The sequence below is a fragment of the Anolis sagrei genome, chromosome 2 (genome assembly GCF_037176765.1).
Source record: "Anolis sagrei isolate rAnoSag1 chromosome 2, rAnoSag1.mat, whole genome shotgun sequence".
In the NCBI taxonomy this organism is placed as follows: Eukaryota; Metazoa; Chordata; class Lepidosauria; order Squamata; family Dactyloidae; genus Anolis; species Anolis sagrei.
In genome coordinates this window covers 95,956,129-95,971,891 of record NC_090022.1, presented here as the reverse complement: position 1 = coordinate 95,971,891, position 15,763 = coordinate 95,956,129, and the positions used below count along the sequence as shown (strand labels likewise).

General features: G+C 39.9%; 1 protein-coding gene and 1 pseudogene across 7 annotated transcripts in view; one reads left to right on the top strand and one right to left on the bottom strand.

Annotated features, from left to right (window-relative positions):
- The window catches only part of ARHGAP26 (Rho GTPase activating protein 26), a 284,817-nt gene that overhangs the window by 39,433 nt on the left and 229,621 nt on the right, over nt 1-15,763 (bottom strand). Inside the window, exon 21 of one of the 7 annotated variants that reach the window (XM_060765185.2) lies at nt 9,892-14,147. The exons of the other annotated variants lie outside the window; for them this stretch is intronic. Within the exon in view, the coding sequence (XP_060621168.2) occupies nt 14,063-14,147 (85 nt within the window). The 3' untranslated portion in view covers nt 9,892-14,062. Of the gene's footprint in view, nt 1-9,891; nt 14,148-15,763 lie in introns of those variants that run through there. 7 annotated transcript variants of the gene reach the window in all.
- LOC137096457 (ribosomal protein S6 kinase 2 alpha pseudogene) lies at nt 10,998-12,004 on the top strand (annotated as a pseudogene).

Below are 15,763 nucleotides of genomic sequence, written 5' to 3'. Positions count from 1 at the left end.
TTTAAAAGCTTCCAAAGGAGTCTCCATCACACTCCGGGGCAGAGAGTTCGACTGCTGAATGGCTCTCACAGTCAGGAAGTTCTTCCTAGTGTTCAGATGAAATCTCCTTTCTTGTAGTTTGAAGCCATTGTTCTGCATCCTAGTCTCCAGGGCAGCAGAAAACAAGCTTGCTCCCTCCTCCCTATGACTTTCTCTCACATACTTATACATGGCTATCATGTTTTCTCTCAGCCTTCTCTTCATCAGGCTAAACATGCCCAGCTCTTTAAGCTGCTCCTCATAGGGCTTGTTCTCCAGACCCTTGATCATTTTAGTTGCCCTCCTCTGGACATATTTCAGCTTATCAACATCTCCCTTCAACTGTGGTGCCCAGAATTGGACACAATATTCCAGGTGTGGTCTAACCAAGGCAGAATAGAGGGATAGCATGACTTCCCTGGATCTAGACACTATACTCCTATTGATGCAGGCCAAAATCCCGTTGGCTTTTTTTGCCGCCACATCAACATTGGTGGCTCATTTTTAACTTGTCCACAAGGACCCCAAGATCTTTTACACATGTACTGCTCTTGAACCATGCGTCCCCCATTCTGTAACTTTGCATTTCATTTTTCCCCGCCTAAATGGATTATCTTGCATTTGTCACTGTTGAACTTCATTTTGTTAGTTTTGGCCCATCTCTCCAATCTGTCAAAATCATTTTGAAATCTGCTCCTGTCCTCTGTAGTATTAACTATCCCTCCCAATTTGGTCTCGTCTGCAAACTTGATGATCCTGCCTTCTAACCCTTCATCTAAGTCATTAATAAAGATGTTGAACAGGACCGGGCCCAGGACAGAACCCTGCGGCACTCCACTCGTCACTTCTTTCCAGGATGAAGAGGAAGCATTGGTGAGCACCCTCTGGGTTCATTCGCTTAACCAATTACAGATCCAGATGTCACATTAGAAATGGTTATAATATTAAAACTTTGTCAGTTTTTTGTTTTCTGAGTATTAAATAGTACATATATTGGTGGTTGGACTTGACAGCCCTTCCAACTCTGATTCTATGAATAACTGAATAGCTGGTTTTACTACCCAGCATGTCTTATTGGCCCCATCTGCCCTACCTTGCTTTAGCATCCATAGCAGAGAGAGCATGTATGGAATGCACATGCATGTACAGAGGTTTATTTCTGCACAAAGAAGGTGCCACTCCCACTCAAGCTGAATGTGTCTTTGCTGAAGGGGAATGCAGCAGTCTTCTTACTTTTCGCTTATTAGCAGCAGCAGCAGCAGCAGCAGCAGCAGCAGCAGCAGCAGGAAGAAGAAGAAGAAGAAGAAGAAGAAGAAGAAGAAGAAGAAGAAGAAGAAGAAGAAGAAGAAGAGGAAGAAGAATTACTGTTTTTGGTCTGAAGAAGAAGAAGAAGAAGAAGAAGAAGAAGAAGAAGAAGAAGAAGAAGAAGAAGAAGAAGAAGAATTACTGTTTTTGGCCTGATTGCCCTGACTAGCATATTCTTCAATCCAGAGACTTTGGGGAGACACAGCAAGCATGAGCTTCTCTCTGCTCCCTGGATGAAAAGGTTATTGGTAAAAAAAAAAAAAAAGGAGCAGAGAGAGGTAATATTGCACATGGATCTGACAGCACTGGGATCAATGCTGAAAGTGGTGCATATTTACATGTTGATTCTATACAGCCAGGAGAAGACCAGCAGGCACCTCCTAATCCCAGAATATCCCTGCATTACACTAGGTGTTATGAGGAGTCTTTCCCATGATAATCCAAAGAATTCTGGAAAGAAACCTGCACATCTCAGATGGAGAATTCTGACAGTACATACAGTATTTATTTATTTATTAAATGTATATCCCACCCTTTTCATCGCAAAGGGAACTCAGAGAGGCCTTACAGATAAGTAGTAATTTGATGCTATAACCATGTATACAGTAAAATAAACAAGTGCATTAAAACCAATTATTAAAATCACGCCGCCCAAAATCAAGATCCAACGCCATTCCATTTGTCATTTCCCTATCCCATATTCTCTTATAGCACTAAAACTTGCTATCCAAAAGCTTGGCCCCATAACCATCTTTTTAGTTTCTTCCTGAAGGTCAGGAGGGTGGGGGCTGCTCTAATTTCACTGGGGAGGGAGTTCCATAGGAGAGAGGCCTCGTCTCTCTTCCCCACCAACCGCACATGTGAAGATCTTAACCTCTGAGGTAGATCATAGAGGGAGGTATGTTGGGACAGATAAACGATGTAGCCATGGAATTTGGGCAAAGAACTGTAGTAAAAACAATGAGACACAGGAAAATGAGTAACAAAGTGTCACTATATTATGTTTACACTAAAACCCAGACACAAGGTGGATAGGTGAGGGAGTTTCAGTGTAATAACAACAGTCCTTACTGGAAGCTCCTTTCCCTTCAAAACAGGACAAAGGTGGAGGGAGGAATAAAAGTCAGGGTGGGATTTTCCACTTAACTCCATGAAGGATTTTAGGTAAACTTAAAACGCACTGTAAAAATTAATAAACACTCTTCTCTCACTATACAGTTGGCTCCTCACATTTCAAGGTTCAACACTGTGGATTTGATTATTCACAGATTTGATTAATATATCTTTAGGAATCTCTACTGGAAGCTGAACACAGAATTGTGCTGGAGGAACCTCAGATTTGTAGAAAGGTTTCCCCTAAAATTAAAAAAAACAACAACAGTAGCTTTAATTCACATTTCCCCACTTTTGCAGGAGTTCCAGTCAATGTGAAGGGCTTACTGTAAGTGTAACTAATAGGGCTGGGCGGTTTCATTTCGTAATTTCGTAATTCGTTAAAAATTCATTATTTTTTTTTATAACGAAGCGATATTGAACCATTCAGGAGCAACTAAAAAACGAAACGAATTTTTCCAATTCGTTTCGTAATTGTTTCGTAATTGTTTCGTTATTGATTAGTTATTGATTCGTTATTGATTCATTATTATTTCCGCATGTCTGGTGCAAGTTTTAGGGTTGCTGTTTGTTTTCCTCAGTGAAAAAAAAATATAATTATCACACCAACAGTCAACAACAGAGGGAGAGGGAAGCTTCTGAAGTTTTTTTAGCGTATTGCGCGATCGCGGCCGCCATTAACGAATCGATTCGTAATCGATTCGTAATTGTTTCGTAATTGTTTTATGATTTCTGAAATTTTGTAAATATCGAACTTTTTTAAAGGAAAATTTCAGAATTCTTTTAAATAACGAAACGCAAAAAACCCCTAAAAACGAATCGAGTTTAGAAACAAATTTTTCCGTGTTTGGACAGCCCTAGTAACTAATGCAGGTTTTATCACAATAAAAGTTCTACTTGTTCTTCTCTCCTCCAGCATGCCCATGAAGAGACTATGAGAAATCACTTTTGGTTTTCAATAATCAGAGCTTATAAATGCCTGAAATCTAAGATGCAGTGATACTAGCTACAGTTTGCATAAACATAATCTATAGTTTGAAGTCAGGATACTTCAAATAAAATAAAATGGTAATTAACAGGCTGAGCTGATACAAGTGATTGCAAAGCTCACAGGTTCTCCAACCAGCCACTGTCAGGAGGCTGCCACAATAGCTGGAATTTGACAGATTATCAACTTGCCATGTGCTTAAAATGATCTGGTGAATTACTATATTGAAAGATCTCCTTAACACACCAATTTTCTAATTTAAGATTAAATTCAATATCAGTCTTAAGTAAAGTACAGCCATTAAAATCTATGGGACTTAATTTAGTTTGGATTAATTAACAAGTTCCATTTACTTCAAGCAATCTGTGTTGGATATAGCTAAAACTGCATTTAGTCTTGAAGTGCTATAGTTATATCAGCTAGCTTTTATATGACTATGTGGAAAAAAGTAGCCACTAAATATAGTTTAGGTAGGATCTAGGATATGCTTGCATGATGAATGAGAAAAGGGGGGTCTGCATGAAATACTTTTCAGCCATGGAAGTGTCAAAAGTGATAAGAGTGGGTCAACATTGCTTAATACTGTTTAATACTGTACATTTTAAATTACTGTAAAAGTGGGAAGCGAAACAGGAATATAGCAACTGGAATCTATTCAGCTTCCACTATCTGCTGATTGCAGAGACATTTCCTGCCTGAAGCAGAGTGGGAGGTAAGATATAAAAGATTAGTTTTGACACAAAAATGCCAAGATGAGGAAACAAAGAGGGCAGCTAAAATTAGGATTGTTGGGTTAGGATGTTAATCTCGCAAGCGCTGTGAGGAGGGAATTCTATGAGTCAGCAGCCCAAAATATCCCCCAGCTCGAGAACAGACTCATGTACATGAGAGGCTATGATGCCTGAGCAAGCATATCAGGAATGTTAATGCGGCCGACCTAGAGCTGTATAAGTCAATGACAAACAGATCACAATAAAACAAGGCATTCAAGTGCAACATAAAATCAGGCAGTATCTGAGAACCTGAGGTCAAAAGTCCTCAATTCTGCATAATTGAAGTCATTGGCAATGCAATATATACTTCCTTAGGTTTAGATAGCTGAGATGTGTGACCCACTTGTTACACTGATCCAGAAGGAATGACTTTATCCAGCAGTTAAATCATATCCTTTCCCACCCTCATATCCCTCAATTATCATCCTAATCTCCCGTCTGCTTAATGAAATGATGCTGAATATTTTACATCAATCAGAAAGAATCCAGCTGAACAGTTATGCAGATGATTTCACAGCAAACTACAATCCTTTCTTCATTTTGTTTAGCCTTGTGAACATGTGGCCCTCCAGATGTTGCTGGAATACATCTCCCATCAGCCCCAGTCAGCATAATCAATAGTAAGAGAATACAAAGGGCAGTTCTAGTCCAATACCATGAGGGCTGTAGACAGGGGGGTGGGAAGGGTTAAAAGTTTAACCCTGACCTGAAAGGTGTCAGGTTAAAAAGGAAACCTGGTTTACTCATAACTTGGTTAACCAGTAGAAATCTTGAGTAAACCAGGTTTCGGGGGGGGGGGGAGTAGGTAGAACCTTTGGGGGGGGGCTAGAACCCTTAACCCCCCCCCCCCCCAACTACGGCCCTGAATACCATTAAGATGGCCACAAGCAGCCCTGATTTAAATTGTGACGACCAATAGAGCTGTTATTAGCCTATATAGCAGAATGCCTCATCAGATGTCAACTTGAAAGTTAGATCAAGCTATTGCAATCAGAACCACTCCTTACATATATATTTGGGCTAAATAATACCTTAATGGCATTTTGCTCTGGACTAGAGTTCCAATAGATACTTTTCCTCAAAAAGGAGGCAGAAAGCTGTCTTTGCTCCAACACTGAACTATTTTATGCCTTTAGAAGAAAAGTTAATGCTGCCAGAGAGAAGATGTTTAGAGGAAAGGGAAGTTTGTGATAATCCATCTCATATCCAGACTGGGAGTTAATTTTGCAAAGCAAAGTTATACAGTATGACCCCACTATCTGTGAGACTAGTGTTCACCATTTTATTTATGCACATCTGCCAAATTACGTTCCCTTTAGGCATTTTCACAGTCTTCCAGCATGATTCTAGTCTTCCTGTGCTTCATTTCAACAGGTTTCACTCTTGTCAGTGGTTTCTCATATCTACACAAAGTCCGGGAATCTTTCCCCTGTGGATACGGAGATTGTTCTGAATTGCAAATGAAGATTCTTAAAAGAAATGTAATTGTATTAAACTCTTGTATGGGAGAAAGAGTCCGAGTTCAAACCTTCTATGGATTTCATGGACCTACATGCCATACTAGTAGGGCTCACTGCAGAGAGAGGTCAACCCTCCTGTTCAAGGAGCTCCACTGGCTGCCGTTTATCTTCCGAGCCCAATTCAAGGTGCAGGTGCTTACCTACAAAGCCCTGAATGGTTTGGGACCACCCTACCTACGTGACCGCATCTCCGTCTATGAACCCACACGCTCACTCCGGTCATCTGGAGAGGCCCTGCTCGTGATCCCGCCCACGTCGCAGGTGCGCTTGGTGGGAACCCGAGACAGGGCCTTTTCTGTGGTGGCCGCCCTCCCAAAAGACCTTAGACAGGCCCCTTCGCTGGCAGTCTTCAGAAAGAACTTGAAGACCTGGCTGTTCCGATGTGCCTTTTCAGATTAGGAACTCCCAATACCAAGTCCTAGAAACACTTTAATAGAACTAAGATCACTGCACACCGCACACCGCACTTACTTTATAATCCTACATACCTCCTGCCACATCAGCACTTTTAATCTTGTACCCATTCTCTGGCCTGGCCCAGTTTTATATTGTCTTGATGTTTCGATGTATTGTTATTGCTGTTGTTTATTTCTGCTTAACTGTTTTAATTTGCTCTAGGTATTGTACTGTTGTATTGTGTTTTGAGGCCTTGGCCTATGTAAGCCGCATCGAGTCCTGCGGGAGATGCTAGCGGGGTACAAATAAAGTTATAATAATAATAATGTTATTCTGCAAGAATAATTACACAAGCACTACCTAGTGTTGTAATGAAAAAGGAGCATGTTGGTGAAGCAAATACAAATCCTTTGACAATATAGAAGTGCTTCTACTGTAATAAAGCTAGTGTAATCAAAGTATTTAAATTTGACACTGGCACAAGATGAAAATGAAGCTTCTGCACACAGTAGAAACTCTTGTATGAATTTGTACTTCTTCAGTATCAGAAGTATTAGTACCCCTTTATTACATCAGCTTACAACAGTCTTCTAGAAAGCTGTATAAAACCTGTCAGTGAAAAAAAGTAGGCATATGAATCTTGGCTGGTTCATCTTCACATGGTAAGCATGAAATTAAAACAAATAAAGAAAGAAATACATTTTAAAACCATTTGATGGTGCTTTGTAAGATTATTATTAGAGGGTTTTTCCACATTACTGAGACTGAGTTTTCTGCATAGAAGAAAATGATCAGAATTGGAATCTAGAATGAATCCTGCCTTGCTGCAAGGACATTAAAATATGACTGCATATACTCATGTATAACTCAACCTCATGTATAAGCCAAGGGCAGGTTTTAGGGCCAAAAGTATGGATTTTGATATGATCTGTGCGTAAGTTGAGGATAATTCCACAGAGAAGGGAAAAGGCCCAATGTCACCTCAGGAGGGGAAACTGCCCCTGGTAACTGCTGCCATTTTACACCCAGACATTTTAAAATGCCAGAAGGGTAGCTGTGGCAAGGAGAATAGAGGGAGTCTGTGCTTCTTTTGGTTCTCCCAGGATGAGCTAAGCTCATGCCTTCTGCCACTTTACTCACAGAAGGGAATAGTTCCTTTTTTTATATGAGATAAAGCACACTAGTAACATTGACCCATTGGTAAGCTGACCCAGTTGCTTGGGGTTTTTTATTACTATTTTTAGATTTACATATGTCCATATAGGTAGTTTGCATTTTTGATACGTCTGTTCTTTCATGCTTGCTTTTCCAGAAATGGACAAAATGATCAGACTCTTTGACCAGAAAATGCAAAATGAGTGCTTAATGACTTACTTTTGCATTGCAGAATCCACCGGGACTGAAGAAAATTCAGCATGCTGACTGGCCACATTGAAATGGCCTCTGGCAAAAATTTAATCAATTCCTAGAAGACAATGCTGAAGGAGTGATATTCAAATTCCTGTGACTCATCTACTCCAAAACTGGAAGGAACCCCAAGATCTATCTCGTTCAATCTTGTGCTAGTGAATGAATATATTGATAGAGTACGCCTGAGAGATGGACACTCACCCTCTGTTCAGAAACCTCCAAAGTCATCTCTTTTGTAATCAAAGAGGTCTCATTTCCAGGAGGTTTGTCTTCATCTTTAGCTATAATGTTCTTGCCAGAGATGCTGATCAAGGAGAAATCTCTAATTAAGAAAGACTGGGATTTGTTTACCACCTTTTCACAGTAACTATAGGGGCAAACTTCAACTATTGGATTTCTGAATTAGCAAAATGTTATTACAAATAGAAGTGTTGTTATATAGCATTATGAATAGAGAGCGGAGATTCCATCTGAACATTAGGAAGAACTTCCTGACTGTGAGAGCCGTTCAGCAGTGGAACTCTCTGCCCCGGAGTGTGGTGGAGGCTCCTTCTTTAGAAGCTTTTAAGCAGAGGCTGGATGGCCATTTGTCAGGGGTGATTTGAATGCAATATTCCTGCTTCTTGGCAGGGGGTTGGACTGGATGGCCCATGAGGTCTCTTCCAACTCTTTGATTCTATGATTCTATGAATAGAGACCAGGATAATAAGGTGTAAAAATCAACATAGAGCTCTTCCACACTGTCCTTTATCCCAGGATCTGATCCCAGATTATCTGATTTAAACTGCAATATATGAGTTCCCACTGCCAGATAGCCTGGGATAAACAGATAATCTAGGATCAGATCCTGGGATAAAGGGGCAGCGTGGAAGGGCCGATAATAAGTATGAGGTTCATATGATAGTTTTAGTTGTGCTGGTCAGTGATCGTAATAAAGTTTTGTATTGTAGTTTTAGTAGCTGTGTGTCCAGTATGTGTTTATTAGTGTAGTAATAAGTGAGATTATATGTTACATGTAGTAGGTTGAATTTTATATATTAGAAAATCTGCTTTTTTATTTAGTTTGTTTTTCTTTATTTCTGAATAAAAATTAATTTTAAAATGTCATTGCTAGTAACTGGGAGTCTATTGGTTTGGCTCCTTCTTCTGGAAGCAACGGAAAGCATGCCCAATCCATCTCAAATGCATTCATCAAATACATAAACAGGCATATGATGAGAGGACTACAACACTTTGGAGGACACCTTTCAGAAGCTTATCACAGAGAGAAGACACGGGCTCTACCCAAATAAGAACAGACACAGGGCTGAATGATCTCCTCCATTTTGGCAGAAGTTATTACATTTTGTCTCAGTTTAATTTTCACATTCCTGGAATACATCATAAGGAAGGCTGAGTGAGAGACTATAGACGCTTTTGAACTGTGGTGCTGGAGGAAAATTCTGAGAGTGCTTTGGATCGCAAGAAGATCCAACCAGTCCAAACTTCAGGAAATAATGCCCAATTGCTCACTAGAGGGAAGGATATTGGAGGCAAAGATGAAATACTTTGGTGACATAATGAGGAGACAGGAAAGCTTAGGGAAGACAATGATGCTGGTATAAAATGGAAAGAAAAAGGAAGAGGGGCGGACCAAGAGCAAGATGGATTGATGGTCTCCTTGAAGTCACTGGCTCAACTCTGAAGAAACTGGGGGTGGTGACAGCTGACAGGGAGCTCTAGTGTGGGCTGGTCCATGAGGTCATGAGGAGTCAGAAGTGACTGGACTAATAAACAACAACAACAACAGAATACATTTTGAGAATCCATAACATGTTTAGTTGCTTACAGGATGTAGCATCCTTCTTTATGTTTTTAATTCCAACACTTTGTTGTTAAGATCTTATCTGGGTTTTTTTTTTCAAAGAATGGCTTCCTTTTTTAAAAAAAAATGCAAACCACTTTGGTTATTGCTATAGGAAAGTGGAATATACAGAATAAACCAGACCCAAGCTTGAAGCAATATATCTAGATCTCCATCTATCACAGCCATGGAAACCCCTGAGTCCCATCAGTGACAAAATATAGAGATGGGAGGCATGCTACTTCTGGGGGAGAAATCATTTGAAAATATAAGAAAGTCTATGATAGCCTTCCCCATCCTCAGAATGCTCTCCTGATCCCAGTAGGAAGGGGAAAGTGACAAGTTCAGTTTCTGGAACAAAGCAATAAATCAATGAAAATGTGCAGGTTTGTAAAAAGGATGCCATCAGGCTGAGCCAGGGAAGTTACATGAGATACTTGCCAGGGACATAATTGTGTTTTAAACAATCTCTGTCACACACATGCTGTCCTAAACACATGTGAAAAAAGTAGCCTTTGACAGACATAAATTCAAATATGCTGTTTATTACATATTCTCAGAGATTCTAGGAATCTTCTATTTTACAAACCATCACAGTTTGGGAGATTCCTGTACGAAATAGGAACAAATTTTATTGAGAACAGAAAAGGTTTAGAAGCCTGAATCGTTTTAAAATGACCTAATCCATAAAGGAAAGAGCTCCTTTGCTATATATATCTCATATACATACATTTCCATTTTACATTAAGGAAAAAGTCATAAAAAGGAAACACAAAAAAGGCATTCCTAATATTTAATTTGTAGCTACAGAAAATAATGTGTCGAGATTAACTACTTACTGGGCACTAGTAGTCTCATTGACACCACGGAAACAAAATAAAAGGATACGAGGAAAGGAGAGATTAAATACTGATTACAAAGGAGAACTCATGAAAGGTTTCCTAGAGCAGGGTGTTATCTATTCACAGAGTTACTTTCATATGCTTGCTGGACTTTGTATCTGATACACACATCACGCTTCATCTCATCCCTTTTCCCCATAGTCAGGGGCAGACTACACATTACTTCAAAGACATAGCTAGTATCTCTGTGTGTGATCCTTTTCCCAGGCCTGTATTTCGCTCAATTGTAAGAATGGAAAAAAATATTTGGTGTTGCTTCCTGGGGTAGGGTGGGGTAGAGTGTAAAAAGAGATTTCCCAACATTTAGGGCCCTTCCACACAACCATATAACCCAGAATATCAAGGAAGATAATCCACAATATCTGCTATGAACTGGACTATCTGAGTCTACACTGCCAAATAATCCAGTTCAATATGGATTTTATACAGCTCTGTGGAAGGGATCTTAGACAACCTGGCTCGGAAAAATGGCACAGGTGTGAGAACCTTGCATGATTTTCACACATTCCGAATATTTCTACTGTGAAAACACATTTTTGTACACAAATACCATTTTCCATGTACCCATGTTTATATGGGTCTGCACAAAATTAATGATGTCTTTGCAAAACTCCAGCAACTTTACACCAAAAATGGGGTCTTAATGTTTGAGATGCTGACGAGGGCCCTGCCTTTCCAAGGAAATCACCAGAAAGAGACAACAACCCTCATTCTCAAAGCGAAGTGGGCATGGCCCAATTCTTGAGCACTGAAGCAGAGAGTCTCTTGCGATCCCTTTTCAAGAGGCACCCAGCCAATTGTTACATAGTGAAGGAGGCCATTGGCATAGGTTCCTACTCAGTATGCAAGCACTGTGTACACAAGGCAACGAACACAGAATATGCTGTAAAAGTGATCGACGAAAGTAAGAAAAGTTCCTCAGAGGAGATAGAGATAGTTGGTTTGGGCAGCACCCAAATATCATCATGCTAAAGGATGCGTATGATGATGGCAAGCATGTCTATCTGGTGAAAGAGTTAATGAGAGGCAGTAAGGTGCTAGACAGGATCCTCAAGCAGAAATACTTCTCTGAAAAGGAAGCTAGCTCTGTCCTGCATACAATTTGTAAGACTGTGGAATACCTTCACTCCCAAGGGGTGGTTCACAGAGACTTGAAAACTTGCAACATCATCTCTGTAGATGTTTCTGTAAATCCTGAATCCATTAGTATTTGTGACTTTGGCTTTGCCAAGCTGCTGAGAGCGGACAATGGGCTCCTCATGACCCTCTGCTATACTGCCAACTTTGTGGCTCCAGAAGTTTTGAAATGTCAAGGATATGATGCAGCTCGTGATATTTGGAGTTTACGGATCCTCTTCTGCACGATGTTGACATGGCCCTTGGTATACTCCATTTGCCAATGGGCCCAGTGACACCCCTGAAGAAATCCTTACTCGGATAGGTGGGGACAAATTTTCACTCAAAAAAGGGAATTGGGACACAGTTTCTGAGACAGCCAAGGACCTGGTATCAAAGATGTTCTATATTGATCCTCATCAGTGCCTGACTGCCAAGCAAGTCCTCCAGCATCTGTGGTTGTCCCAGAGCCAGCTGAGTAACCAGGATGTACACCTTGTCAAGGATGTCATGGCTGCCACGTACTCTGCAACTCCAAGTCAGGTCCCCAGCTGAAGCCCATCGAGTCCTTCTTCCTAGCACAGAGGCGAGTCAAGAAACTCCTATTGACCATACTGTGACGTGGAAATGCTGGGTGTTCCTCTGGCCCTCAACCAGTGCTGCTTCTCTGACAAACTTACTTGGATTTCCACGGGAACTGGATATGTTGTCCCAGCAAGACACGATTTTGAGGCACCTCCTCAAATGTATATCCAGGGACAAGTGCCTCCAGAAAGACTAGCTCTTGCTCTCCCTCTGGATTCCCCTCTTTGTTTTCAGTGTACAGAGAAATTATTTGTAAAAGGATCTGTATCATGCATCTGAGAAGCTGAACACACATCAATCTACGGCTTGTTGCCATGACATAGCCGGTCTCTTCAGCCTGCAAATAAGCAAGCATTGGATGAATTGGTGCCTCTGAAATGCTAACCTGGTACAGCTGGAGCATGTTCTGCCCTTCCCTCTCACCAGTCATTCTAACAGAGACTGATTTTGTACAGGATACCCTCTGTTTCTACAAATACTCAAAAAAAAAAAAAGGTTGACACAATTTGAACTTTGGACTTCATGCTTGTAAAGCATTTGCTCGACTATTGAGCCTTGTCCTCTACCAAATCTGCGGCAACCAATATACATAGAATCGTATATTTGAATGTTCACATTATTTTTTTAAAGCTTCGTGTGTATTTTAGAGCAACTGTGAAATGTTTCTTCAACAAACAGCCCACAGTGATATCCTTAAAATAAATGGTATTAGCCAAGAGAAAATAATGTGTCAAACATAGTCGTCATAAATTTAATTCGAAGTCCTTATAATGCCACCACCTCAATGAAGCCAAGATTCTCTTAGTATCTAGATATGTAACCGCTGAAGAATCCCATGTATACTGCCATGAATTCCATAATAGAAGAAAGACGGGATATAAATGCTCAAATACTACTATTACTATTACTACTACTACAAATGCCCTTGCAACTATGATGCAGGGATACTTGGAAAACCAATGGATTCACTTGTCAGTCCTGCACAAATTTCAGAACATGACCATGCTAACTGCGATATTTTGGTAGTTGCTATTTTTTAAAAAGCTGCATACTATTCTTGTTTCTCTGTTTTCACTGGAGTTAAGTGTGTACTAGTCAGACTAAATCTGAGAAGGAGGAGAAAATGAGATCTATAGACTTTACACAATACATTCTTTCTATGGCACTAGATGCACCTGTTCCTATCAGAACTTCAGCCAAAAGCTCATTCATCTAAGTGCTCATTGTTTTACTAATGATTGTTTATATCTGAACATTTAATGTTTAGTGAATATATCTAAACATCTAAACACTTATATCAAAACATTTAAACATATATTTAAATTCTAATTTCTGAATTTCCTCATTATGTTTTTCCTCATTGTGTTTTTATTTAATTGATTTTAATGCTGTTTTTATTGTAACATGGGCTTGTACCCTTGTAAGCCACTCCAATTCCCTTTGGGGAGATGGTAGCAGGGTATAAGAATAAAGTTATTATTAGTATCATTAATATTATTAGTATTATTAGATAGAAAATGTAAAAAACTTTTTTTACTCCTTGTAGAAGAAGAAATAAAAATATACTTCTATCTAAAAACATATAATGAGGAAATTCAGAAATTAGAATTTTAAAAAATATATGCTGTTTACCAGTGGAGTCTTTCAAGATACATGCAAATGAGAACTGGGAAACAACTAGAATCCCAGCACTGTCCCTCCCTTCTTTGTTTAGTTTGTCCTTTCATCTGTCCTATCCCCACAAATAATGTCACCTGATTAGATGTATAATAATGAGAAGAAATGCAATTCCTTCTCCTTCCTTTGGTGGAATGGCTGGCAGGCTATACCATTATTCTTTATACCAATAATGTGATTGTTTTGCTTTAGAAAGACTGTACGCTACTTTGGATTTTTTTTTTAAAAAAAAACTAACAAGGTTTTTATAAAAGGTAAGGAGAAAGGTGTGCATTTTTGTAGATTTTCTATCTTAGAGACAGAAGGCAGAGGATAGGGTAACTTGGAAGTCTCTTATTCATAGGGTCACCATAAGTCAAAGTCGACTTGAAGGCATTCAACAACAACAAACAATTCTCAGCCAGTCCACTTCAACATCACTTGTCAACACTGCCACCTTCCAGGGATGTTGGGTCTGAAGTAGACGGTTCTTCAGAGGCCTCAGTTGAATCAGGGGGGACTCTAAATATGAGAACATGGGTAAAAAAAGATAAGAGCATAACCAGGAAAAAAAGTCGTAGAACCTGCTATAATTCTGAGGCTATCGATAATTTCACAGCTTAGCACTCCTTTGTCAACTTTGTCTGCACATCAGCTTCCTCACGACCATAATGCTGCCAAATGGAAAGGCTCAAGGGCACATTAATTGATGGCTGGGATCCATTACCATGGCAGAAAGGATCAGAGGAGTTATATTACCTCCATTTGGTGGCAAAGTGATGGTGCTATAGCTACAGCTAATTTATGAAGTTAATTAAGCACAGGGATCTCCTTTCAGAATGGGACAGGATGTCTTTATGACTGAAGGTTCTATTTCTTTCCCTTTCTGAACTATTAGGGAAAATCTACCGCTAATGCAGAAATCCGATCCAACTGAACTACATGGTTATCTGACAATGCTGATAGGCAGTGGTTCTGCAGACAAATTCCCATGATTATGGTGACGGCTTCCCAGATATATCTATTAATGGATGCATATGTATGTGGACTGAGGAACACATATAAAAATATTGCAAGATAAGAAAGCGCCTCTTCAGCTTTCAGATGAAATATTTACAAACATGCTCTCAGATGGGACTTACTCTGAGTCACTTAACATTTCTGTAAAATCCAGTCAGACCATACATTTTCTACATGTTATCAACTTAGGCAAGAATTAGATGCCATAACAAACATGTGGCTGCTACCTGTAAGAGGAGTTTTGTATCTCCCCCTCTTGTATATGTGCTTTGTGTGTGTATATGTGTGTTATGGTATTAGGCCCTACATGTCCCTGCATCTATAAGGAGAACAAAAAAACAAAAACAAAAACAAAACAAAACAAAAACAAGGAAACTCCAAACTCAAACCACAGGTTTTACTTACTTACTTATTTATTTATTAGAGACTAGCCGTCCCCTGCCATGCATTGCTGTGGCCCAGTCTGTGTATAGGTGCTTTGTGTGTGTGTATGTGCATATACATTTGTGTATATGTGTATATGGTCACTCGTTGGCCTGATAGGTGTATTGTGTCCAAATTTGGTGTCAATGCATCCAGTGGTTTTGAGTTATGTTAATCCCACAAATGAACATTACATTTTTATTTATAAAGACAAGCTGTACTTGCCACATGTTGCTGTGGCCAACTTTCCCTCCTTCTTTCTCTCCTTCCTTCCCTTCCTCCCTCTTTCCTTCCTTCCGCCCTTCCCTTTTTTTCTTTCCCTCTCCTCTTTCTTTCTTCCCTTCTCCTCCCTTTTTCTTTCTCTCCTTTCTTCCTTCTCTACCTATTCTTGGACTGCAACTCCCAGCAGTCCTCCTGATTGATTGATCTCTCTACCTACTAACTATCTCTATCTAATCTATATATCTTATCTATCTGGAGGATTGCTGGGAGTTGCAGTCCAGGAATAGGAAATAGGAAATAGGTATAGATTGGAATGCTCTCAAAGAAATCCAAGGAGAAGCAAGCTTGCAGCTTGGAAGCAGTGCATTTGGAGCATCCTCCTCCCCTAAAGGGCCTGGTCTAGGGAATCCTGGGAGCTGTCGTTTTTATGCACGCGCTGTATCATCATTTAGCTTTCTTGGGTTTTAAAGTCC